Consider the following 27,221-nt stretch of genomic DNA (forward strand, 5'->3'; position numbering starts at 1 on the left):
TTTTGAGGCCTTGCCTCAAGATCAGCAATTCCCCTCTGCTTCTTGGATTCATTACGTGGATTCATTTCACACTCGCGAGGTAAGTACTAACACTACCTTCATTTGGCAGACCAGAATCAGAGAAGGCTGGCAGACAGAGGTGAATCGAGTTTCCCTTAATCAAAACGAAGGACACGGGTGGAGGGAACTGACATTCCAGGTGGCCTAAACAGACTGGGCAAAGGCCAGGAGGAGGGACGGGGTATGTTTGTAGACCTGGCCGGGAAAGGGCAGGGCTGTGGCCCAGTGTGTGGAAAGAGGGCAGCGGAGGCCAGGCCGAAAGCGCCTAGCAAAGAGGCTGAACCTTATCCTGGGGAGCCACAGCAGGTTTTCGAGCAGAAATCCCAATTTGTTGGAGCCGCCCAGCCCATCATCGCAGGGCCACGCCTTCGCCTGGACAGCCCGTGCCCTCGGCTTCCAAACTTTCGAATTGTGTCTAGTAAACGTCCACAGTTCAGCCTCAGTTCGCCTACAGGTCCACTTGGATGTTTCCCGCCCCCCAGCGGAAGAGGGTTTCCCCTCCCCCAGCATCGCCAGTGCCAAAGAGGAGCGACGCCACCCGGGCGCGTCCCCGCCGCGCATGCACTCGCCACCACCGGGACGTGACTCGGGGAACGTCCACTCCGGGCAGCGGCGGCCGCGGTGGGGGAGGTGCCCTCGACAATGCGCGTCTAGCTTCTACGGCCGTGGCCGTCTGGGTTCAGAGCTGGAGCCCAAGGTTCTCGGTCCTGCAGTTTGGGAAGCGGCCGCCTGTTTCAGAAGTTCCTTAGGGGTCCTGAGAGCTTTGCTCCGGTGAGGTCTCAATTCAGGCACTTATTTAGCCATCCATCGCCCTTTAAGGGGTCCTCGCCGCCCTCCTCGCAGCTAATTAAGAGATGGACGCAGTAGCCAAGGAGACTCTCTGATTGACAGGCATGATTACCAACCGACTAGTGAAAACTCCAGTCTGGGCCCGCCCGGCGCGTGGCCGGCGGCCCAATTAAAAAAGTGGAAGCGCCAAAGGGGGCGGTAACGGGGCGGTGTAGGTTGTGGCGGTTCTCCGTTGATTGCGCGCTGGGGATTGAGGCCTCTACGGACGTTCGGACAATGCCATGACGCGGCATAACAACAGTGTTGACAGCGTGAGCGCACCCCAGCTGAGGGAGCCCGTGGGTCTGGGAGGCGGCGCGGCTGGAGGAAGGTCGCTGTTTGAGAGTGCTCTCTCGAAGCCCTTCAGAGTGGGGGAGGGGCGGCGGACGACGAGCGGCCCCTGTGTGCGCTTGCGCCAGCACCTCCGCCGACCGGGCCCGCACGCACGCGCATGCCCCTAGCGCGAGGAGCCGCGGTGGCCGGCAATACTGCGCGTGCGCGCCGAGAAGCCCGCTAAGGAGCGGCGCTTGCGGACGTCGGGCCGGCGGCCCGTGACGTCGTGAGGAGAGCTTTAAAGTGCGGGCCGGGCCGGGCGTCTGAGGGTCTGGCTGGGAGTCGGGCCGAGCCTACGCGGCAGCCCTCCGCGGCATGAGGCGCTTCTGGCGCCCTTGCCCCCCGGGACGTGGAGAAGGTGGAGGAGGAGGAAGCCCCGTTGTCGCCACCGCTGCATGACCTGCCGCTACTGAGTTCCGACCCCGCTCCTGGCCCCTAGACGCCCCCCGCTGGATCCTGAGGCAACGCATGGGGGTCCGGCACTGAGGACCCCGTTCCTTCCGGGGGCACCGGGGCGCGTCCCCCAAGAGCCATGCCTGGCCGCCCCGCCCGCCCCGGAGGACCCTAGAGTAGCGTCGCGGGGGCCATGGCGGCCGCCAGCGGCTACACAGACCTGCGTGAGAAGCTCAAGTCCATGACGTCCCGGGACAACTATAAGGCGGGCAGCCGGGAAGCCGCGGCCGCCGCCGCCGCTGCTGTAGCCGCCGCGGCCGCCGCGGCCGCCGCCGCAGAGCCTTACCCAATGTCCGGGACCAAGCGCAAATATCAAGAGGATTCTGACCCGGAGCGCAGCGACTACGAGGAGCAGCAGCTGCAGAAGGAGGAGGAGGCGCGCAAGGTGAAGAGCGGCATCCGCCAGATGCGCCTTTTCAGCCAGGATGAGTGCGCCAAGATTGAGGCCCGCATCGATGAGGTGGTGTCCCGCGCCGAGAAGGGCCTGTACAACGAGCACACGGTGGACCGGGCCCCGCTGCGCAACAAGTACTTCTTCGGCGAGGGATACACGTACGGCGCCCAGCTGCAGAAGCGTGGGCCGGGTCAGGAGCGCCTCTATCCGCCGGGCGACGTGGACGAGATCCCCGAGTGGGTGCACCAGCTGGTGATACAGAAGCTGGTGGAGCACCGCGTCATCCCCGAAGGCTTCGTTAACAGCGCCGTCATCAACGACTACCAGCCCGGCGGCTGCATCGTGTCTCACGTGGACCCTATCCACATCTTTGAGCGCCCCATCGTATCCGTGTCCTTCTTTAGCGACTCCGCGCTGTGCTTCGGCTGCAAGTTCCAGTTCAAGCCTATCCGGGTGTCAGAACCTGTGCTTTCCCTGCCAGTGCGCAGGGGGAGCGTGACTGTGCTCAGGTAACCCACCTGGGAGGAGGGGGCGGCCTTGCACCCGCTGCCTTAACTACCCACCCGGGTTCAGAATGCAGCGGCCAATAGGAGCCCGTCCTTTAAACGGTTCTCACCCATCCTTCATTTTGTAGGTTGTAGGGAGTAGGGGAAGGGGTTTGTGTAGCGAGCAAACAGGGCTCAGGAACCAATGTCGAATTCTGCACCTGTAGCTAGCTTTCACGTGACCACGGGCTTAACTGAGAATTAGTCCAATGTCTTTCCAGAAGGTTAAGATATTAGGACTCTGTTTTTCTTATGAGATTTTAAGCATATCTCCATTTCCAAAGCAGTGTTTAAAAAAAAAAAAAAGTTACTATCGAAGTCATTCCTGCTCTGTTGTTCTTGGTTTTCTTAAAGGAAAAAAAAATTAGTGGATTCCTTAACAGAAAAATACAGGCAGAGGGCCCCTGAGAGTATTTAATTGACAGAGTTTCTCCATTCCCTAGAGGGGGAATGACTTCCCTGGAGTCGAATAATTCAGTGGTTGGGCCAGAAATAAAATACACCACACTCTTAATTCTTTCCTCTTAAGTTATGGATAAGCCCATTGGTCCTTTGTTAAGAACGTGCTGCCAGTTACTGGGACCTTATAAAGTACACCTGGGCTCTTGACCAGGTATTTAGCCTTATAGTTTGTGAGCAGTAGATTTCACAAACTGAAAATTGACTTGGTTTCCTGGCCCCAGGGAAAATTGTCTACCAGAACACTTTTATTGTCTATGTGAAGTGAGAATTATTTGGAAGCTACCTCCTTCCAATCCTGGAAAAGGTAAATCTAGTAATGCACTTCAGTAATCTTCAAAACCTCTTAGGAGTTCTAGTCTATAGCTTGACTACCACCAGGTAGAGGATCAGGACAAACTAGGATTTTGTTGTGAGCAGCTTAACCTCTGAAGTGCAGTTGACACCATAGGCCACAGTTGTGGGGAGAAGCAGGGTCCCAGGAGCCCTCTTAATATCAAAAGAGCAGGTCATCTGTCATTTCAGTTGAACAGCTGAGCCTCCTTTGATTATTGAGGATGGCAGCAGAGTCTTGAGATGCCAAGCACCTCCTGATGGGAAAATCTGGGAAGGCATTGGTAACATAAGCAGTACTTTGGATCCTAGAGAACCACTTAGCTGTCAGATGTTTCCTTGTCTTTTGGACTTTTGAGCATCTCAGGCCTGGGTGGTGTTTCCAGATGGATGCCTTTTAAGATGGGATTTCCAGGGTTAGGTCCTCCCTGGGGGCTTGTTATAGAAGGCAGGTTGGGGCTCTGATTTCTGGGAAGAGCTCTCAGTGCTAAAAGAGCTCATACAAAGACTACTTGGTCTCTTAATGAGATATTAATTTTCTACATAGTCATAGACCATTAGGGTTGTTTTCAGGAGGCCCATCAGTAATTGACTGCTTAATGAGGAGATCCAAGGCATTTTGTGACTTTGAGATACTTAACCCCCAAACAAATGCACACTCCTGGATTGAAGAGTAGACATTTTAGGGTTTTTTCTTTTCTTTTTTTTTTTGGAAGTTTTAAATTCTTAATATGCAGGTCTGTTAGTGATCCACAACCGGATTGCATCATCAGGAAAATTCCATCTTTTCTTTAGTAAAGTTTTAAAGCTTTTCCAATCTCTTCCAACCCTTCCTGGATTCAGACTTAGCTGTAGAGTTAGTGTGGGAGGGCCAGCCGCGTCCTGAAAAGTACTGCCCCAGGCTTTGGATCCAACTCTCCTCATTTGCTTTGGGATCTTGTGGGCGGTCTCAGACCTGGCTTTCTTATCCACAAAGTGGGGATGATGCCAACTTCTGAAGCCTTTTAGAATTAAATGTGGTGATTTGGTGTTAAGTACAGATTTTGGCACAGTTTGGACACTTGAATGGATGCTTACTTTCATATACAACAATTTAATGAGCTTCTGCTTTCTTGGTGAGGAAGGGGCTAGGAATTTGGTGGATCCTGAAACATGACTCATAACTTTCAAATAGTCCAAACTCGGTGAACACCTCAGACTAGGTGATAGTCACAGCCCAGGCAGGTAATTGCAGGAGTGTGGGTCATCTTATTATAAGCTCCATAGTGTTGGAAGTTTTGGGGGTAAGTAAGCTGCAACTTGGAAGTTTTTGAGACTTGGGAAGTTTGGGGACTACAAATTAGCCACGCAAAACAGGGTTGGGGAAGCATACAACAGCAGAAGGTTTGGCAGCAGTAGCAGGGTGTGACCATAGGTAAGGGGAGGGGTAGGTGCTGCTGTGAGGCAGATGTAATTCATTAGAGACTGGTAGCTGATGCCTTGGTGAAGCTCAGCCTCTTGGTGAACCTCTTAACAGTGCTACTGTTGCTATTCAGGGCTTGTTAATTCTTTATTTTTGGTAGTGGCCCTGGGGATTGAATTCAGGGGTGCTCTACATCCCCCAGGACCCTCACCTGCCCCCCTTTTTTCCTGAGACAAGATATCACATACTTGCCCAGTCTTGTCTCCAGCAAGAGATCCTCCTACCTCAGCCTCCTCAGTTCCTGGGATTATAGGCAAGCACCACTATGCCCAGCTTTGCTGATTCGTTGTTGTGAGGGCTGTCAACGTATTGTAGAAGTTATACAGTGTACCTGGCCTCCTTGTGCTAGATGCCAGTAGCACTTTGTGTGTGTGTGTGTGTGTGTGTAAGTGTGTAAATATTAAGTCTTTATGTATGTGGTGCTGAGGATCGAACCTGGTGCGAGTGCTGTACTGCTGAGCTATAACTCCAGCCCCGCCAGAGCACTTTTTATGACTACCAAAAATGTCTTCAGATACCACTAGATTCCCTGAGGGTGAGAGTTGGGGAGTAGACTCATCTCCAGTTGAAAGCCACTGCCCTAAAATTTTGGATGCTCCCACTTATTTGAATCATCTACCACCCACTCATTTAAAACTCAGCTTACTTGGTGTGCAGATGGATGAACACCTGCCTGTTTATAGTGCCCTCATCAAATCTTGCATGTAAGCTAGTAAGAGAGATGGTGCTTTCTCTCGCTTCCTGGTAGGAGTCTCAATCCAGGCAGTGATATGCAGTAAAGCTGCAGATCAGAAGGAAGGGTCTGACAAAACAGGTGTTCTGCATATGCAGAGGGATTGAAGCATTTGTCACCTGAGACTTCGGTTGTCATTTGCAATGGTGTTTGTAATTGTCCAAGACAACGTGGCAGGAATGCAGTTTTTATATTTAATAGTGTTCAATGTGGATGTTGGTGTGGCAGACATTGACTCAGCAGTGTTTAAACCTGGGCACTTAAAGGAAGACCTCAGACCCTTCTTGGAAGTGTTTTATTATACTCCTTTCTAAACCCAACTGGCCATTGTTTTTTTTTGTTTTGTTTTTGTGTCCTCATTGGGGGGGGGGGGTCTGGGTGGCCATACTTTTTATTCTCTTATCTAAATAAATAACTCATCCTGTATTCTGTTGCCTATTCCTGTAAGGTGAATGGGGCAGATTAAAACAGGTCCATTTGGATTAATTAGAATAATAACCTCAAGACTAATTGCTTACATGCTTCTACCTTTATTCACAGCAGCATGATCTCTGTGTGGTGGCTTCATGCCCAGAGACCCAGGCTGTGGCCACGGGTCTGGAAGTGACTTGTTTTGCTCAGCCAGGGGTGGACTGTTGAGCTTAGCCTTTGCCTCCTGCACTTAACAGTTGGTATTGGGTAGAGTGAGCACCCCTGTCCATTTTGGGCTAAGAGCTAATCTTGTTCTGCTGGTTGAAAGCAAAATTTAGCTTTCTGGCTTAAAATAGTTGGGAAAGTAGGGCAGATAGGTCCTGGGCCACATCTCATGTGGAATCTTCTGTTGCCATGGGAGTGGGAGAAACTGTAAGATGAGGTCAGGGCTGTATGTTCTCAAGATGGACTCCTGGCCATTGGGATTGGCTATCCTTGCAGCTGCTGGTCCTGATGAGAAGGCAGGTAGTATTGGTATGTATGGTGACTTACACATATCATCCCAGGCTGAGATAGGCAATTGCAATTGCAGTTTTGAGGCCAGCCTGGGCAATGTTGTAAAACCTGTCTCAAAAAAAAAAAAGGTCTGGGGATGCATTTCAGTGGTAGATCTCTTTTGCCTAGCATGTGCAACACCCTGGGTCCCATCCCCAGTTGTGTATATACACATACACACACACAGGCAGAGGGCAGCAAAGGAGAGGAAGCTAATGTTGAAGCCTAGACCAAGCAGAGAATAAATAAGCCATAAAAATTTTAGGGCTGGGAAAAAAATTTTTTTTAGGGCTGGCTGGCAATTTTGGACTGGCACTTGGCATATAGCCTTTAGTGAGATACTGTGCTAGCTCTCTGGGGGGCACAGGCTTATCTTTGCAGACTTCTCCAGGGCATGTGTTCTTTGGTGATGCCAGCAAGGACCCCAGGACAGACTAGACTTTGTTAGCAGGAAACACAGATGGGCCTTTTTCTTTCTATGCTTGCTACCTAAACTCTCCCCCCCCACACACCCCAAACAAAAACAAAAGCAAAAAGTTTTTTGGCAAACTTGGTGGCAATTCCAAAACTATCACTTTAGCTGTTTGACTTCGGGTAAATGACTTAACTTTTGTGAGCCTGTTTTCTTTTGCAAAGTGGAGCCAGTGATGCCAGAGTCACCAAAGAAGATTGACTTTTCTGTCCCCACTACTGATTACTTGAAGTTTAACTAAAGGTGTCTCAGGAGATGAGCTGCCTTCTGTGTTCAGTTCCTATCAAATTGGGAAACAGCAGGTTGACCTTTTTCCCTCTGGATTCAAAAAGTCCCCAGACTTATCTGAAAGTTAAGCCATGTGTCTTCCTGGACACTCAGATCTGGTAAATAACTTGAGTCTGAGCTCACAGTTATGCTTCTGTGTCCAGGTTTCCTACCTGCTCTCCTCCAGAAACCTAGGCTCACAAGACTGAGAAGCTTATCAGTGGTGGGGCTGTCTAAGATAGGTAGCCCCAGCCAGAGGGAGGCTGTCTCTAGACTCTGATCTTGACCAGTCCCTCCATCTCTAATCTGTTCTGGTGTAGGCTGAGAGGGCATGTAGTAGACAGGGTATGGTGGGCATCTTGGAAATGTGCCTTAACAACTTGATCTCCAAAGCTGTCACCAGAGGTCTGCATAGTTATAGATTTTTAGATTCCTCATTCTTGCATCTCATCTCTATTTTACAGATATAGGAACTGAGACTCCAAAAGTGGTAGGAAAAGTTTGGCTTAGTATGCATTTCATTTTTGGTCCATTGTGTACAGAGTTGAATAAGGCCTTAGAAGGCTCTGTCTTGTAGGGAAGATACAATCTCCATTGGCCAAATGTAGTAAAAAGTCCTAGGAGGGTGTGGTTGAGGTTTTGGGAGTAACCCTGCTTGCGGGAGCTCAGGGAAACCTTCCCAGAGAAGGTAGATGTGTCACCTTCCTTAAGAATCACTCTAAGGTCTAGTAGGTGACAGAGATAGATCCTGTTACCCTTTTGTGTTTTGGATACTAAGGATTGAATCAAGGGGTGCTTTCCATTGAGCTATATCCATAGCTTTTTTTTTTTTTTTTTTTAAGACAGAGTTTTGCTGAAAGTCTCACTGAGTTGCAGAGGATGACCTTGAACTTGGATCCTCTTGCCTCTGCCTCAAATTGCTGGGGGTGTATGGGGGTGTGCCACCACACCTAGCTAGGCCTTATTACTCTTGATACTTCTTGCATACTAATTGCTGCTGGGGTCGGGGCCCAGTTAGGGGAGGGAGTAAGCAAGCTGGACTGCACAAGGTATTTCCTTCTCTCATTTCCCTGTAAAAACAAAGGAGCAGGAGGCACTGGAACTTTTCTTCATGCCAAGGTTAGGGCTGGATCCATGGCATATTAAGTTTCAAGCTGGCAGACTGGGACTTTCAAACATTTTCTCTTGTAGCGAGTAGGTTCCTAGCAGTAAATTATACTCTTGTGGTCTCTGCTGGGCACTTGCTGCTGAAGTTTGGCCAGGAGAGCTTCTTTTGGTCAGAACTTTGAGTTCCCACTCGAGCCCAATACTTTGAAGAATAGTCAGTGGATTGTCAACAGTTGCCAGGAAGTTCTAGAAGACCAGTGCTAATGAGCCCTCCAGGTGGGGTCCATGCCAAGGGGACCTGTATCAGCACATTAGTTCTGAGGCCTGGGCTCAGGGCAAGAGCCTGGCATAGCTTATTGTTTGTTCTAGAGGCCTTTAGAGGATGGGCCTGGAAGCATGGAGGCAATCAAGCTTTGACAAACATCTGGATTTGCTCCAGAATTACATTAAGAGTAGTGGTTCCTTGTTAGAGATTAGAAGCTAGAGCCCTAGGTCATGTCTGTAGTCCAAGTTAAACAGATTAATAGAACTTGTTAACAACAGGGAACATTGCTTGTAGCTAGCACTGCAGGTTCAAGCCTTAGAAATGTACCTATGGACTCCTGAGAAATGCTGTGTGTAGATTATATGGAACTATTTTACAACTCAGATTTCACCACTGTGAGAGTGATAAAAATGTGGGATGAGACCTTTAACTCCTATCCTTGGAATAGGGCCTAGGAGGTCTCTCCCTATAGAGAGATCTCTGCAAGGTGATCCCAGCTCATATCTTCTTGGCAGATGCTGACCCCAAGGCTCTGCCCCCCACCCCAGGGACCCTTGGGCAATGATTAGCAAATGGTAGGGCCCTAGGAACTTAATTCTCAAAACCCTGAATGTGTGGCCTCTCACCACCCCCTCCCAGAGGTATCAGCCTAGATACCTAGAACCCTGTGCTTCTGCCTGGAAGGGAAAAGGTGATGGCTGCCTCTTAAAAATTTTTTAGTCTTACCAGGTGGTAGTGCATGCTAGTAATCCCAGCTACTCATTTGAGGCCAGCCTAGGCAATTTAGTTAGACTCCCATTTCAAAATATATAAAATGTAGCTCAGTGGTAAAATGCCTCTGGGTTCAATCCCCAGTGCTGAAAGTAAGTACAATTTTGTAGTTTTTTGTAATGACAATGAAATTATAAAGCTTAACAATGAATGCCCAAGAACCTACTGTTCTCCTTACTACAGATTAAGAAACTGAGATTTAGATTCAGTATGTAACTTAACTAAGTCAAGTAGGTAGTAGATGACAAGTTCTGATTTGAACCCATGTCCCTTCAACTCCCTAACCCCTTTGGGGGGTTCCACAATTTTGGATGTGCACTTCTTAACAGTGGGCTGACATAGTAATAGTTATTGAGAAAGGGTTCTTTGATCAGTGCTCTAGTTAAAGTCTGCAGGTTCTTTTTCTGAAGTAATTCAGAATTATCCCTTTAACATAGGTTTTTTGAAAATAATATTTTCTAGTGGCTGTGGTTCTAGCATGCGTGAGGCACTGGGTTCAATCCTCAGCATCACATTTTTTTAAAAAATGAAGGTATAAAAAAAACATTTAAAAATTTTTTTTCCAAGTAAATTTTCTTCTGCCACCAGCACTGTCTCAAATCAGATGTACAGATAAGAGGTATACTTTGTAGGGGCGGAGCCTGAATCAACCTGACTTTATTTTTACTGGTTCTTGCATCCAATTCTTATCCATAGTTGGGCCAGCCTGGTCACTTCAAGGAATCCTTCCCAAGCCTGTGACATTTCTGACAGTTAAGCTTGTGTCTGTATTGCTGCCCTTGAGAAGGAGCTGATCAACCCTGAGGAAGGTTTGTGGTCCAGGGCAGCCAGAAATTCCCTGAGCAGGTGGAGAACCTGAGACTGCAAAACTTCTCACCAGGCCTATGGTTGGGCGAGTATTTGTCTAGGTAGATCTGCCACAGCTCATTGGAAGACTTGGGTTTGGGGTGTCTCTTGGCTGCTATGCTCCTGGTGAGAGCATATGAGAGGATTAGGAATTGGAGTTGCTAGAATTTCAAAGGGGAAAAGATGCTAACTGAAAAGAAGACAGTCATCTACCCACATTCATTGGTCTGTAAGCAGTTTTTAAAATCTTATAACTTGTTGAAAATAAATAGAAATTTGAGTGTGATGGAAATTCTTAAAATATCCCAAACACAGCTGTCTTCAAAATTGTGGATCCCCCCAAAGGAGGCTTTTGAAAGCTTTTTTCCAAGTAGACAAATTCTCTTTTGGAATGTGGCAGTCCTAGTTCTCCCTGGTGACTCAGTGTGTCAGCAGCTGCGTTGGCTTCCTTCATTGTGCTGTGGGGTGAGGGAAAGGGAGGAAGAATAAGGAGGGGATAGCTCTTTGTGTCCTCATCGAGGTCTTCCCTGAGTCACTCCAGTTCTTTAGAGCCTCTAAAGGTGCATTCTCTTGAAGGTTCTTTACTTATTTTAGTTTTGCAGAGCTGGGAATGAAACCAGGACTTCATACATGGCCAAGCAAACGTTCTACCACTGAGCTACATCTCCAGCCTTATGGGCTCTTTAAAAAAAAAAAAAAAAATTTCCTGGCCTGTGCAGGGAGAGTCCTGCCTGGCCTCTCTTAAGAGGCCAATGGGTGTCCTTTGCCTCAAGTCAGGTTTTTCCTTGAGTCGTTTTTCAGCAAAAGCTTCCTGGAATGTGGTATTTCCCTTCCACATATGTAGATCTTTGAACCTTGCAAATAACAGGCAGGGGGCAGCCATAATACATGAGCTGTATTCTGGTCTCCCAGGTGTTTTGGTTTTCCACTCTTCATGGTTCCTTATTCTATGTTTCTTTCCAGTGGATATGCTGCTGACGAAATCACTCACTGCATAAGGCCTCAGGACATCAAGGAGCGCCGAGCGGTCATCATCCTCAGGAAGTAAGTACCCTATGTTTGGTGTCTTCTGTGCCACCTGTAGGCCTGTCTGGAGATATAGGTCTGGATTTCCTGAGAAATCCTTACACCAGTGGCATGGAACAGAAATCTGGGAGGGCAGAAATCTGTTTTGATCTCTTACTTTTTATTTGCATTCTGTGAGGAAAAAGCTGTTTTGCTTTTTCATCAGAAAATGAAGTTCTTTGTTTGGACTTTAGGACTGAACAAAAATCACATGCTGCCCAGTATTTATGGGCACAGTCTTGAGACAAGATTTGGGGAACACTTTTCCAAACCCCACCCCACTCCCAACCTCCTCCTCTCACCTCTTTGGTTCTGATTTGTCACATGTGTGCTCTGTGATTATTTTTAGGACTGTACTTTAGAAGCCTGCTTTAAAAAATGTCTGGGTTTTCACTCTGGGAGGAGCAGGGAGTAAGGAGACAGTGTAAGGTTCGAATGCAGTATTCAACTGGCTCATAGCTGTAGCTGTCTCCACTCTGGTAAGAGGATTCAGGGATGGATGTACTGATTAAAGTTAGTAAACCTGGCCTCTCCAGGGTTTTTTTGGTTGTTGTTGTCACTTTTCATACTGGGTAATGAACCCAGGGGCACTTGACCACTGGGCTATGTTCCCCAGCCCTTTTTTTATTTTTAGGCAGAATCTTCCTAAGTTCTGAGGGTCTCTCTTACTAAGCTGTTGAGGATGGCGTCAAACTTGAGATCCTCCTGCCTTAGCCTCCCTACCGAGTGTAAGACCAGGTGTGCAAAACCAAGTCTGGCTATAGCTTTTTTTTTTTTTTTTTTTGGTCCTTGTGGTGAGCAGACAGATTTGTCAGCAGCCACAGCCACACAAACATTGGATCAGAGAAAGAAAAGCCTTCTTTTGAATGGAGTTCCAGAGAAGATCAGGGATTGCCCAGACTCCCATAAAAGTCGGTGAGCAGAGCAAGACCACTATGTAGACTTGGGTTTGTTCAGGAGGTGGAAAGCCTGCTAACTTTTTTCTTCAAAATTTAAATAAACTTTATTTTTGTAGAACAGTTTTAAATTTATAGAAAATTGTGGTTTTACACAGTTTTTTAGTACCCTGTATCCCATTTCTTCTATTTTTAAAAAATATTTTTGTTTTGGTGCTGGGGACTTAGCTCAGTTGGTAGAGTGCTTGCCTTGCATGCACAAGGCCCTGGGTTCAATCCCCAGCACCACCAAAAATGTGTGTGTGTGTGTGTGTGTGTGTGTTTGTATTTGTTTTAGTTGGACACAATACCTTTATTTTATGTTGTGCTGAGGATTGAACCTAGTGCCTCACATATGCTAGGCAAGCACCTGAGCCACAAACCAAGCTCCTTAGTACATTTGTTTGGTATGTTTGTTATTAACAAGAAACTGTTAGTGGTTGGGATGTAGCTTAGTAGTAGATCGTTTGCTTAAGCATGTGCAAGGGCCTGGATCAGCACTATGAAAAAGAAAATAAACAAGTGATTTTTCTTATTTTTTTCCCCCTGTTCTAAGATATTTTCCACATTACATTTATCATATCACCTTAAGCTCTTCTTGGTTGTGATCTTTTCTCAGACTTGTCTTATTCTTTTTTTGGTACTGGGTATTGAGCCCAGAGGCACTCTACCACTCAACTGCATCCCCAGCCCTTTTTATTTTTTATTTAGGGTCTCACCAAGTTGCTGAGGCTGGCCTTGAACTTGGAATCCTCAGCTTCCCTAGTAGCTGGGATTATAGGCTTGTGCCATTGTGTCTGATATTTTTTTTTTTTTTTTTTTGGCGGAGGGTGGGGTACTGGGGGCTGAACTCGGGGGCACTCGGCCACATTCCCAGCCCTATTTTGTATTTTATTTAGAGACAGGGTCTCACTGAGTTTCTTGGTGCCTTGCCATTGCTGAGACTGGCTTTGAACTCATGATTCCCCTAGTCTCAGCCTTCCAAGCCACTGGGATTACAGGCATGCGCCAACGCGCCCGGCCTGATTTAGGCCTTATTTTTGATGACACTGATTGATTAAACCAAAACATTTTATAGAATATCCCTCAATTGGTATTTGTCTTTTTTTTTTTTTCCCCCCAGATTTTTAAGGTTGGCCTAGGGTTATGTTTTCTGGGAGGAAGACCACAGAAATAAAGTGCTAGTTTTACCATATGCTAAGGGTATATTCTGTTAAAATAACTTGGCACTGCTGATCTTGAACATCTGGTCATCTGCAATGTTTGTAAGTTTTTCAACTATAAAAATTACTGCTTCTCCTCCGTCCATGTACAGTCTACATGAAGTAGTGAGGCCAGGCACTGTGATGTGCACAAGTATTCCAGCCCAGGAGGACCCATCACTTGAATTCAGGAATTCAAGGCCAACCTGGGCAGCATGGCTAGATTGATCTCTTAAAAACAAGATGCTGGGTGTGATGGTGCATACATATAATCTTAGCAGCTTGGGAGACTGAAACAGGAGGATCTCAAGTTTGAGGCCAGCCTTAGCTATTTAGCAAGGTTCTAAGCAACTTAGTGAGACCCTTTCTCAAAAAGGGCTGGGAATGTAGCTTAGTGATAAAGTGTCCCTGGATTCAGTTCCCAGTACCAACAAACAAAAGGGCTAAAGGTGTGGCTCAGTGGTAGAACACTTGCCTAGCATGTGCTAGACTGTGGGTTCATTCTCAGAACCAAAAAACAAAACAAAAACCCCAAAAGTGAGGATTTAGCCTTACCTTCTTGAGGCAGGAGAGAAGTAGCCACATGAGTTATTTGTATTTCTTCTGCATAGGAGATCTGACTATATTCCAACACCCCCCCACACACACTTTAAAAAAAAAAAAAAATCCATTTGTTTATATCAGCATAGAGTCGGGGTATTTATGTTCAATTGTTCCAGCTTCAGCTGCTGGAAACTGTTGGTTTGTCTTTCTGAGCCCAGGGGTGCTACATCTAGGGTCTCCCTAAGTTGCTGAGGCAGATTTAAGCTTGTGCTCAGCCCCAAGTTGCTGGGATTATAAGAGTTTGCCATCTTTTTCTAAGTTGTAGAGGGACACAACACCTTTGTTTTTATTTTTATATGGTGTTGAGGATGGAACCCAGTGCCTCACACGTGCTAGGCAAATGTTCTACCACTAAGCCATGACCCTAGCCCAAGAGTTTGCCATCTTTTTAACTTCAGTCAGTAACTTTGGTATTCTGTCTTTTGGTTGTAGAACTCCAGAATAAGGTGATAAAGGAGTCATCAGCATGGCTCTGTCACTTTGTCAAGCTGAAACTTTGACTTCTGTATTATTGTCAGTAGTGTGGATATGACCCAGACCTAGGTGGGATAGTTCTGTGGTGTAGGCAGAGCACCAGGCACATTTGGAAACTTCAGACACTTGGGTTGATTTGGTGGTTGGCAACCTCTCTTCTCTAGCTTAAGAATAATCCCAAAATTGATCAGAGGTTTTTTTTGTTTTTGTTTTTATCTTTTTTTTTTTTAGTTTTTGGCAGACACAACATCTTTATTGTATGTGGTGCTGAGGATCGAACCCAGGCCGCATGCATGCCAGGCGAGCACGCTACCACTTGAGCCACATCCCCAGCCCCTAATATCTTTATTTTGTTTATTTTTATGTGGTGCTGAGGATTGAATCCAGTACCTCACATGTGTGAGGTAAGCACTCTGCTACTGAGCCACAACCACAGCCCAAATAAAGTGTTTTTTAAATTACCTTTCTATTTTGTTTTCCTGTGGTTCCCAGCACAAACCAGAATCCAGAGAGCACCTTCTTTTTAGCTTCTCTGTCATTCTCGGGCTTTACCTGCAGCAGGGATGGGTGGCCTGCCCAGGCCATGAACCTGGAAGGGAACTCCTGGGGTTATGTAGAATCAGAGCAGTAACTCCCAGGTGTTCCCTCCCAACCTCTCATAATAGCTTTTCCTGGGAATTTTTTTTTTTTCCTGCTGAGTTGCTTAGGGCCTTGCTAAGTTGCTGAGGCTGTCTTTGAACTTGCAATCCTCCTGCCTCAGCCTCCCGAGTTGCTGGGATTACAGGCATATACCACCGCACCTGACTCCTTGGTAAATCTTTGTGGAGAATCTTGTCAGTCTTCCAGATACTTCCTTCTTCTTGAATGGTGGCTTCCATATCTGGCTGGCTAGGACAGCTGAGTCAAATGCTTCTCAGCACAGCTAAGGGTCTGCACTATTAATCAGCTCCCCTGGAAACTCTTTGCCAGCTGGGCAAAGTGGTCTGACATTGGGAATGGCTGTTGTGAGTGACTGAGGTTCTTTGACCTTTTGACTTGAGTAGGCCAAAGAGCTATCCAGGGACTGGGCTTTGGTGAGAAGAGGGTGGAGACAAGTGGGAGGATATCCCCAGCTTTCCCAGGCAGTTGAGCTGTGGAAATGCCCAACTGTAGAGAACCAACCAAGAGGCCTAAGGAGAGGTACAGGTGTCTCTGCTGCTTGTAGAATAAAATCCAAGCATGTAGCCTAGTTTCTGGGGATTGATACTTGCAACTCCCAGGACAGTCCATAGACTTATTCCTGGGTTCTGTGGCATTGTGGCTTCTGTTGGCAGTGCCTTCTGATCTAATATATTCATCTTATGATCCATTCCCACCTCCCCAAATGACCAACATGGAGACAATGAAAGTTGATTAACCTAACCATCCTTCAAGGGTCAGTTGTTGACATGCAGGAAACATCATACATACAACTGTAGCCCTCTCAGCATAAACTGTTTAGACTGTCAGCTCATACATTTGGCATGGTGAATTTCCAAATTCATTTTCTGTGGGAGCAGGGAGATCCCTGTTCATCTGGTTCCTAGCATGTGGCCCAGCCCAGAGGAGGAATCCTTCAGTATGAGAAGAATGATTCAAGTGGAGAGAAGCAGCTCCAGAGTAGCTCCAGGGGCTTGTCTTGGAAAAGGACAGCTGTGACAAGTTGAAAAGGAGAATATTTTCACTTGGGCATCCAGGCACTGCCCAGAAATCATCACAAGGTAGTCTGGAGGTACCTGGCTGATTTGACATCTTCTGGGGAGGTCATGTTCCTGTGGCTAGAGTGTGCATTGAGCCTGGCTTCTGACAGGCAGAGAGTGGAGAGCTAGTCCTGCCTTCTCCTGAGTTCAGGTAAAAATTGCACAGGTTGTGATGGGCATATAGCTCGGTAGAGTGGTAGAGTGCATGCTTAGCATGTGCGAGGCCCTGGGTTCCATCACCTGCAGCTCTGTCCCCCATGGCCTCCCTGCCCCTGCAAAAAATAAAGACTGCTGAGGGAGGGTCTGGGGACCCTGACACCAGCTCAGGTCATAGCTGGCAAGGTCTTTCTAAGGGCCTCATAGAAGGAGTCATATGGGTGGGTACTGAGTGCTTTCTGGTTAAACAAAACGTTGCTCCTTTGACATGGATGGTGTTGGGTCATCTCCCTGGGAGGCTGAAAGTGACCTTTTGAGAGCTTCCCCAGGAGTGACATCTGTAGCCTGCAGTTTAGTGTTATGATGTTTCACATTCAGTAAATCACTGAGTTGAGATCTGTAACCTGGATCTTCTGGTGGTAGGTCTTGTATTCCCTTGGTGTTTTGCACATTGGAGCATCACAGGTCCTGCCCTTCTTTCCCAGTGTCTCATCAAAGTAGATGCTTTGAATTTAATAAACTGGAGCTCAAATGTTGAAGCATTTTCTTGCCTCTTCTCAGTGAATAGCTGACTGAGAGTGTTTTAAGTATCTAGGGGAATCTACAGAGAGCAGGGTAAGGTAGCAACTACAGGTATTCAGCTCTTTGAGGTCTTTAGTATCCGTCAACATCCCTGAATGTTCCTGTCTCCGAGTTCACCTAGGACAAGCTGCCTAACATGCATCTTTCCTTGGTGTAATCATTAGTACCATCAGTAGGTAAACTGGACCTGGCCTTTTTGTTACTGTGGTTAAAGTTTTAAAGCATGGGCTAGGTGGCCAAGAGGCTTATCAACTTCTGGGGTGAAGCAGTTTGGGGGGGACCAGAGGGTGTCCCAATGTTTCCATGATTCCCTGGCATGACTTGGGTGTTCCTCCTGGAGGATTTTGCTAGCTGCCAAGATCCATACATTAATCCTGAGAGTAAGAGGTGTGAACTGTATTTATAAAGGGATCAGACAGGAAATGAGCTCCTTGAAATGATCTTTGAACAAGGATTTTGGACTTGGAAATATCAGGTATCTATTGTACACAAGTTGCCTGAATTAGGCACCACAGGAAACTTTATTGCTTCCTTGGAAACTTAATGTGCTCTTGGTTGTTCTTATGATTACATTGCTATTATAACACAAAACAGAGCACTGGTAGAAAACAATGTATTCCTTATGGAACCCACCATAAACAAAATGGGCAAAAAGTTACAGCACATCAGTCAAGGGAGGGTCAAGGCAGGCTTGGTAAGATCTGTCTCCTAAGCTAGAAACTTCTGGCTAGGCAGAAACAAGCTCAGAGGCTAGAAGGCAGGGAAGTAGGGAATAAAGGGGAGTAGTTCAGATGCAGGAGTGAAGATGGAAGGCTTTTGATCACTGATTCTCAGGAGATGACTTGTGGGCTCTCAGGATCTTCTATGTGATCTTTAGGAGGCCCCAACACTATGTTGCATTTGCCTATAATAAAGGACTAGGGGTACAGATCTGTGTTAAGAGTGCCCCTGGGTTCTGTCCCTGGTACTGCTTAAAAAAAAAAAAAAAAGATTTTTAAAACGGTTGGGAATGAAGGTTAGAGGTAGAATATTCTTAGGTTTGGTTCCCAGTGCCACAAAAATAAAAACAAAAAACTTTATTTTTACAAGGTTGGCACTTTCCCATTAACCAAGTGAAGTGGCTCAAGACAATGTAAATAGTTTTCTTCTTTGCTTTTGGTCAAGTAGGATTCAGCTCAAAGTGATCTGAAGCTGGACAGCTTCAGATCACTAGTGCTAGGAGTATGATTAGTATGGGCTTTTATCTGTTTGTCTTGGGGAGAAGGCAGACATTGAACTGCTCACCAGAGACTAGTCAAGGCTTTCCAGAGGAGCATACCTGTAGGTGGTTGAAGGGCCAAGAACAGGTGTTCAAGGGCAAAGGTAGTTCAGTCAGAAAAGATGTTCTTTGAATAGGAGATGTGGCTCAGTGGTAGAGCACTTGCCTAGCATGCATGAGGTTGGGGGTTCCAGAAAAAGAAAAAAAAAAAAGAGTTGCTTCTCAAAGACTTGTAGTCCAGTAACTCTGGGACACTCCATTACTCTGGAGCAGAGTGGTGGTTGGGGTGGAGGGCTTCATACGATGTAAGAAAAGACTGCATGCACGTAGAGAAATATGAAGGGCACTGGGAGGCCATTAAAGCACATGAGCTGTGGGGAGAGCAATTCATGTAATATACTGTAGGAGGCTGAACTCAATGGCTTATTTGACCACTGGAGCCAAAGAATTCAAGGGTTCAGAAGACATCCCAACATAACCAAAGCAGAGCAGCCAGCATGTGAGGCTGGGGTGTAGGTGAGCAGAGAGTGGGTATGGAGGGTATACTCTAAGCTCGTCCCTCAGCAGAATGTGGAGGAGTGGACAGCTGTTGGTTTCCCTGAACCTGGCCAGGTCTGAGGCATTTCCCCACAGAGACCCCTGCCACCTTCAGGGAATGATATTGCTCCTCTCCATGACTCTTATATTCTGTGGCAAAGTTTAGCTCACATTTGTTTCCTGGACCAGTGTGTATCTAGATATATATACCTTGCCCATTTGGCATCCTGCCCATGTCTGTAACATGCAGGGGAATATAGAGGCAGACCATCAGAGAGGTGATGAGCTTAGACGCCTGGCTTAGCTACTTTCTCTCCAGATGTGTTCTTACCTAAGCCCTACATTCTCAGTGCTAAATTTACAAATGCTAGATGGACTTCTACCTCCTTCCCCACTAAACCTCCCTTCTGATCATGACGGTAAGGCATGAGAAAGGATGTGCTGAGTGAAGGTATATAGTTTGAGCAGAGGCACATGGAGTGGAGGGAACCCAGAGATATGGAGTTGCGTGGCACGGGTGGGAAAAGCAGACTTGGTTTCTGGACTCCTGGGGTCTTGGAGGAAAACAGATACCTTACCAGACTTGAGCTGGGGGGATTTCTAGGTACCTTTGATGCTGGTCCTATTGTGTGGCTGGCACCCATGGAGCCCTCCTGGCTTCTGGGGTCTTGAGGGGGGTGTGTATGTGTGGTATGCTATTGTGATAACCAGACTGAATGATTTGGAGAGTCTCCTGTTGTAGGCCTTTATATAGGAGATGTTTACTGTGAGCCCTGGACCATATGTTTGGAGTCCCCTTTTTAGGTGATAACCCCTCATATGTTTTTAGGCTCTTCTGACCATGGCAAACCACTGCATATATCAGTAGTGCTCTATGGAGAGAGCACAACTGATAAATGGATAGTAATCAGAAGCATTATCTTGGAGGGAAGTTAGTAGAAAATGGGTGGGGACTACTGCAGGAGACATGAAGGTGCTGGACTTTGGGAGTCTAATGCTTAAAGGTGCTGGAACTTGGTCCTATGTAGGGGTCAGGTTTCTAAACAGACCTTTTGCACTTCCTCGTCTCATTGGAAAGCCAGGTTTCCTAGTAAAAAGTATAGCCAGAAGTTGGGAAAAATAGTCATTATTGAGCCACGGAGCCACCCTTCCACCAGGGTCATTGTGGTCTGGGTGCATGATGATACCCATCTCCCAGAAATGATGGCAATGCCCCCACACGGCTCTGCTGCAGTGGAAGAGCCCACCTGTGCTTTGGAGGTTATTGTGAGGTAGTAGCTATGTGACTTAGGACAGTGATCTGCTCTGATTTAGCATTGTTTCTCACTCCCAGTAGCTTCTATGGGGGTTTACATGAGTGCTAAAGGAAGAGGGGAGCACCTGGGACAGAATTTATCTTTCTCTTCCCCTCAGCTCACATGCTGATGCACTCTTGATGCTGCAGTGATCCCTTTGGATGTAGTGGTCAGCAAGCTGACCCTCACCTCACATACCTGGATCAGTTCTGTAAAGCAGGTCTTTATTCCTATTGAGGAGGTCCAAGTCCAGTCTTTATACTCAAACTTATTGCTCAAAATTTGCAGTACCTTGTGATTCCAAATTTCGTGGCGCTCTGTTAAATCCCAAGGGACTTGCCTGCTTCAAAGGAGTTGGTTGCCTTTTATGAGGGGCATGTTCTGAAGTTAAACTGCTTCAAACTTTTTATAATGGGCTCGGGATCTAGCTCTGGTCTGGTTTCTTACAGCTTGATGGCATTTCATAAGTGGGGGAAGGACAGGAGCTTCTGCAGCGGTTAGGAGATACCTTGTAACATTCCTAGTATATGTGCCAGAGCCCTTTTGGTCTCAGCTCAACTATCCCTACAGTGAAGTGAATATAGAAAGCTGTGTTTCTGCTGGGCATGGTGGCGCTTGCTTATAATCCCAGAAGCTGGGAAGGCTGAGATAGGAGGAGTGGGAGTTCAAAGCCAGCCTCAGTAACTGTGAGGCATTAGGCAACTCAGACCCTGTCTTTAAATAAAATACAAAATAGGGCTGGGGATGTGGATCAGTGGCCGAGTGCCTCTGGGTTCAATCCCTGGTATCCAAAAAAAAAAAAAAAAGAAGGATGGGTTTCTGGTAAGGTTGGCTCTGATTATCCCTTCTTTGGAGCTGCCTCATAATGGCAGTAAGGCTGTCCCATTGTGGGGAATTGGGGGACAATGCATTCTCCTCTTTTAGGCAGCCAGGAAAGCAGAGGGAGTAGCTGGTGCTCCTGGTTTCTCTGTCCAGACTCTTACCTTTTTCCCCAGCCTCTCTAGCAGTCCTAGACCCATGGGAAGAGTTCATCACCCTCACCTTGCCTGCCCAGACAAGCTGCCCCAAGAAGGAAGCTCAGGAGGCCTGGGGCCCATGCCAGGCCTCAGTTTGTGGCAGGATACTTCACAGAATATCCTGGGTCAAGCTGAGCACAGGCTCTCATCTTGGTGGCCGCTCTTGCCATACACACTCCCCTGAGGAAGTAACTTTAGACTGCTCCGTTAGAGTGTTGTGGAGGCTTTAGGAGCTACCTGGGGCCTTCTCACCCTGAACACAGGCTCTCTATCACTTGTACCGTCAGAGGAGGCACTTTCTTCTAAGGCTGTAGATTCTTGGAGCCCTCCAACACAAACTTTGTGGCTCGTGTCGCATCTGATCTCTACAGTCTGGACCGCTCAGCTTAGGGGTATGGGGTCTGCAAGGGCCTTGGGGCTCAGGTGATTCTACCACTACTCCCCAAAGAACCTAGCCTTGAAGGAAGCCAGGCTACTTGTCTAATTCCTAGGCCCTCAGAACTGAACAGAGACTTAAAGGCAGTCCTGTTTCTCCTTCCTGTGCTCAGGTGGAGAAACTAAGGCTCAAAGGATAATAACTAACCTGGACTCTGAGGGGCAGTACCAGAATGGGGTCTTCTTTTTTCTTGGACTAGGTCCTGGTTCCCTGAACCTGGAGCCTCCCAGAGTGGAGGCTAAGACTGGTATGCCAGTCATTGAGCTGGACCCCTCTGTCCTCTCGTTCTGTGAAGTGAAAGCCAAGGACAAAGGTAGCTGCCCTGCCTGCCTTTCTACCTGCCCATCAGTTTGGGCCTGAGAGCATCAGAATGTTGGTTCCCAGCTGGGAGGTAGGAGCCACCTCTGCCAACCTCAGGAGAGTGATCCCTTCCCAGGTTCAGAATGGCTCCTGTTAGGCTTAAGTCTCACCTCGGCTACCTGGGGCCCCTTTTCTACCCCTTGTTCCAGTCTTCTTAACTTTCCAGCCTTCTCTGTACGGCATAAGAAGCCTTCGGGCTTCTTGGAGATTTCCTAGGCCAGCTACCTTCTGGTCTGGCTTTATAAAAGGACTCAGATCACTGCCCTGAGCATATCTCTGCCCAGCTCTTCCATGCCTACTCTTTTTCATCTGTACTTGCATATTTTGCCTTTACTAGGTAGTATGTTCCTTGAGACTTGCACTCAGTGCTGGTTGGGAACATTGCCTTCTATTTTCTATTTGGTTAGCATCCTGGGATGAGCAGAAGCTGCCAGGTGGCTGTGGTAGCACTAAAACCAAACTCATGATCATAAAATGGGCCTGGGCTCCCCCTCACCTTAGCTTTGCCACTCAGCCTGTGTCCCTGTCGCTACAGTGAGAAAGTTAAGTCTGGTTCCATTTCCCTCCAGTCCCTTCACAGGCCTGGAGCAGGGATCCTTTCTGTAGTAGTATTTCAGGCAGGGATGAAGGCACCTGTTGGAGTGTGTGGTGCCCACTAGTGGACCTCAGTCTTTTAGCAGGTAGAATGGATGCATCTTGAACACTTCTGGGTCCAAATGGAAGGAGGAGGTAGAGTTGCTTTGTGCAGTTGAGAAAGAGCTCTAGGGTTTAACCTCTGGGACAACAGTTCCCTGTCATTGGAAGTCTCCAAACAGGAGTGTTCCCATTCTTTTCTCCTAGGCCTGAACTTGAGGTTAGTCAGTTGGAGGACAGCTACACCAGTCCTTAGTTGGACCATGAAGATACTAAATCACAGAGCAGAGACTGCTGGCTTATAGACAGGCCTAGCTGGTCTCCACTTGGCCTGGCAAGAGAAAGAACTGGACTGACTAGGCATGTGCCCTCATCAGAGACCCAGTTGTGACATGTGTGTTTCCTTTGCAGGACAAGATTAGATGCACCCCGATTGGAAACAAAGTCCCTGAGCAGCTCTGCATTACCACCCAGCTATGCTTCAGATCGCCTTTCAGGAAACAACAGGGACCCCCCTCTGAAACCCAAGCGGTCTCACCGCAAGGCAGACCCTGACGCTGCCCACAGGTACTCAGCCTAGGATCCTCAACAAAGGCCAGTAAAGCAACCCCATGACTAGCTCTAGGCTATGATGGTGGAGAAGCCTAGGGTGGGTAGGCTGGTTAGGAGCCTGAGATTGCCCGACCTTTCAAAGCCATATGTCTGGTTTCTCTGGGAGAGTAGCATGGGTAGTATTTCTGCCTAACTCCTGGCCAGCTGCCTATACCCTCAGAGGGAAGGGATTGGGCAGAGACTCTGACAAATGCAAGTATGTTATGTTCTTCCCATGACCTCATTGTTCAGTCCCACCTGGACACACACCCTTGTGGGTTTATATTTAGGTGTTAGGGAATTTTGGCATGTAGAAGTGAACCAAGGATCTATTTGAGAAGAGTTAGGGTTTCTGATGGGATACTGTTTAAGATAAGACCAGAATGGGGGAGCTATGTAGGAAGGGCATTCTAGGCAAGAACAACCGTGTGAGCTAATGTTGTGAGGCAGAAAAGAATTTGGTGGGTTAAGGAACTAGTGAACAGAGAAGGTGGTGTTGTAGGGACAGGCAGCAGGAAGAGTTGGGAAGTAGAGTGGACAGGGAAGGCTTCCTCCTGCCCAGCAGATCCCACAGGGTGACTGGGAGATAGCCCAAAGATGAGGTGTGACCACTGACACTTAATGACCAGGAACCACCAGTACCAGTGATTCTGCCAGAAATACCCTTCACTGAGAACCACTGAATTGGAGGGCCCCAACCTAAGGACAGAGAACCAGGCACAGAGGTGATGAGGCCAGACCCCCGTCCTGCTAGCCTCTCAGATAATAGCCCTCCCTCTTTTCTTTGCAGGCCACGGATCCTGGAGATGGACAAGGAAGAGAACCGGCGCTCAGTGCTGATGCCCACCCACCGGCGGAGGGGCAGCTTCAGCTCTGAGAACTACTGGCGCAAGTCCTATGAGTCCTCAGAGGACTGCTCAGAGGCGACAGGCAGCCCCGCCCGAAAGGTGAAGATGCGGAGGCACTGAAGCCTGTCCACCGCCCTCCTGGGAACTCTGGCTGATCCTCATGTAGCTGCCCCTCCTTTTGTTTTGAGGGTTTCATTTTTTGTTTTTGATCTTATATATATATATATATTTTTTTCCCTTGGTTTGTTGCCCGTTAAGGCTGAAAAACAGAATTGGCCAAGACTTGGGTTTTCATGTTCTTGGCTTTCCTCCTGGATGAAAAGGTTGTTGGTGTCTGTAGGAGACAGAGACTCACGCTGGAGTAGCCAGTAGAGGTGTGGGGGGGGGGGCAGTTATCTTCAAGTGGGGCTGAGTTAGGCTGGGTTTATTTAAAAGCAACAAAATGTTATGGTTAAGAAATTCTCATTTTTGCTTTAAATATAAATCTTTGCAGTGCTCTGAACAAAGTTCAGTCTCTTGCCCACCCTTTTCCTCCACTGATGTCCACACTTGGTTGAGGTCTCTTAGAGCCTTGCCAGCTCTGTGGGGGGGCTGCTGCTCCACCCTCACTTGCTGTCCAGGCTCTGGAAGCTCCTATAAACACCCTTTCTTCCTCCCTCAGCAGAGTGGTTCAGGTTGGCTGGGGGCGGAGCTCAAACATTGCCAGCCCCTGTCACCCTAAGGCTATTGCCGAGCCCTCCAGGTTTCCTCCACACTTTTCTCAGAGGCTAGTACAGTGGTCCTGAGGTCTCTTGCCAAGAGTATGCCTGCCTCTTTGTTGGGTTGCTCCTTTCAAGCATTTGCGTGGGATTATATGGAAAGTTAGACTTGCCATGTTGGGTCAGTTTTAGGAATTGTTTCTAGCTAGAGGGACTGGTGTCCTTCCAAGTCTAGCATTTGGGGTATGGGAAATCATTGTGGTGTGTGGTAGGGTTTTTGTTTTCTTTTTTGAGTTTTTATTTTTCCTTTGGTCTCTTGGCTTTCCTTTCTCCTCCATTGGCCACCCTGGGCCTCCTCTCCATGTCATCCCTCTAGGAAGGTGCCCACTCCCTCGATTCACCTACAGTGTGCATCCAAGGCCAGAGCTCAGGCCTGCAGACTGGGTTGGTGCCTTCTCTGCTTCAGGGGCATGGGAGCTGGGGAAGGGGCTTCTTAAAAAACAAAAAACAAAAAAAAACAATAAAAGGAAGAAAAAAAAAGTGAAGTCTTTGGCGCTTTCTACCCACTCAGATTCTGGAAGGCTGCAAGGTTTTGCTGATCTAAATTCATTAGGAATGTCTTCTTGCCAGCCAGGCCAGGACTTGGGCCTGCCAAAAGCAGAGGCCCTCCCGGCAACTGGGCCACCACAACTCCAGGGGGCTTTATGTATAGAGGTCCAGGCCTGGGGCCTCAGAAATGTGGGCAGCCACCATCAAGAAGCCCCTCTCAGGGGCCAGAACTCCTTTGCCAGCGTGGATTCCTCAAGTCAGGACTGCGTAACTAAAGCAGTTGCAGTTTTATTTTTTTTACAGCTTTTTTCCCAAAAAAATGATTTGTAGTTGTGTGTGCAGCACTTTGCCCTGATATGTGTGCTCTACAATAAAAACCAAATCTAATATATTTTGAAACAATTGTCTGATGATGTCGTAAGAGAAAGCTTGCCTTTGGTGCCTCCTTAATCCCTTTATTTTCTTAACTTTAAACAGAGGTTGGGGAAGTGGAGCTCATGGCCTATCAGAGCCCCAGAGAAGTCAGCCAGTTGTTGACACCAGGCCTCCTGAAGGCTGTAGGTGGCCTTGTCTGTCCTCTGCCTACTCCAAGGAGGATGGCCTTCATAACTATGGGGTGTAGGTATGCAGGGGCCGCACCTTCTCTCTGCATGTGGTAGTGGAAGGACTACATGCCAGTGAGGGGGAAACAGCCTGAACCAAGGCAGGGAGAAGCTGGCTTTTGTAGAGGATATGAAAGTGGTCTTGCTCAGTAAAGACTGAGTTCCCACTACACCAGACAAGTCCTCACTAGAACCCCAACCGTGAGCAAAACTCTCCTGGTCTCTGCTTTCAGTTGCTCTCAAGAGTATGGGAGTACATAGGATACAGGCATGAAGGAGGTATTTTTTTGGTGGGGTAAGGCTGGGGCCCAGAGGCTTTAGTCCATCTGAATCCCTGACCTAACTCCCAGGGCCTGGCCAAGAGCTTCAGTCTGGAGTCTATATCACACAGTTAAGTGCTCAGAGCCAGTCTGCTTGGCCAAATTCCTGCTGTGGGAACCTGGACAAGCCACTTAACTGCCCATTTAGAAGAGAGTCTATAGACGGTGCAAGTGGCTGGCCAGGGTTTGGTTTGAAAATTGGGACCAGGGCCTCTGTGTGGTCCTGGCCAGATGGACCTACAGGGGCAGCACTGAGCTGGACTTAGGATCCTGGGTGCCCTGGAGAGGATATATGGGAACCCAGAGAGAAGTGACCTACCAGCCATCCAGACTGCATGTGACAAGAGTCGTTTTTCCCTATCCATGCTTAAGCCCCTAACAGGGGATGGGGGCCTCAGTCAGAGCTTTCCTCACCCCTAGGAAAAGAAGCCCTTCCCCCTGCAAGACTGAGGAACGTAAGGGGTTCTGACCACCAGAGTTCCTACTGCCTCTCTGGCTTTAGTCACTACCTGCATGGTAGCCCTGTGGGCTCCATCTGTGAGGTGATCGTCCTGAGCAGTTACCCTGAGCCTGACAGCTGACCCTGAATCCAGTTCTCTCCACCTCCTGGGGCACCAGGCAGGGTGCTTAGCCTCCCTCAGTCCCCACCCCCAGCCTGGTCTCACATAATTTTTCCAACAGCAGGGACATCAGCCCTATCCACGTAGGACCCATCCCATTCCTCTAACCCTTTTGTAAGGAGAGGGAAACAGATTCAAGGCGGTCAAGGACTGACCCAAGGTCATGTTATTCAGAAATATTGACTCAACTGTGCTGAGCACAGTGTTGGACACATGACAGACCTGGGACATAATGTCACATACATATGTAAGGGTAGCATAAACAGAAGTGTAGCACATAAATTGTAAATACACAGTATTTTGTTGTAAATTCCATATAGCCAGTTGTTTCACAAAAGTTTTTAGGCTCTTTTGCTGAATTCCGGTGTTAATCATCTGCCTATGCTTATAATTCAACCACAATATGAGGAAGATGCAGCTTATCTGCTT

The 27,221-nt window shown here is 47.7% G+C and overlaps 1 protein-coding gene and 1 non-coding gene across 2 annotated transcripts; both read left to right on the forward strand.

Annotated features, from left to right (window-relative positions):
* The first annotated feature begins 687 nt into the window (after positions 1-687).
* On the forward strand, positions 688-25,641 carry Alkbh5 (alkB homolog 5, RNA demethylase). Its single transcript, XM_027921436.2, has 4 exons — positions 688-2,577; positions 11,258-11,338; positions 22,976-23,131; positions 23,946-25,641. Exons 1-4 carry the CDS (start codon positions 1,808-1,810, stop codon positions 24,121-24,123), a joined length of 1,185 nt encoding a protein of 394 aa, XP_027777237.1. The 5' UTR covers positions 688-1,807; the 3' UTR covers positions 24,124-25,641.
* Positions 12,468-12,546, forward strand: Trnaa-ugc (transfer RNA alanine (anticodon UGC)). The gene has a single exon. It is a non-coding gene; the product is annotated as a tRNA-Ala (tRNA).
* Positions 25,642-27,221: the final 1,580 nt, after the last annotated feature.

Source organism: Marmota flaviventris, chromosome 17 (genome assembly GCF_047511675.1).
Source record: "Marmota flaviventris isolate mMarFla1 chromosome 17, mMarFla1.hap1, whole genome shotgun sequence".
Lineage (NCBI taxonomy): Eukaryota > Metazoa > Chordata > Mammalia > Rodentia > Sciuridae > Marmota > Marmota flaviventris.

Bases quoted from the DNA above. Each gene is read 5' to 3' on its own strand.
- Alkbh5 (XM_027921436.2), top strand. From the start codon at position 1,808: ATGGCGGCCGCCAGCGGCTACACAGACCTGCGTGAGAAGCTCAAGTCC. The intron at 2,578-11,257 runs GTAACCCACCTG...GTTTCTTTCCAG, and splicing joins GGGAGCGTGACTGTGCTCAG to TGGATATGCTGCTGACGAAA. The intron at 23,132-23,945 runs GTACTCAGCCTA...TTTTCTTTGCAG, and splicing joins GACCCTGACGCTGCCCACAG to GCCACGGATCCTGGAGATGG.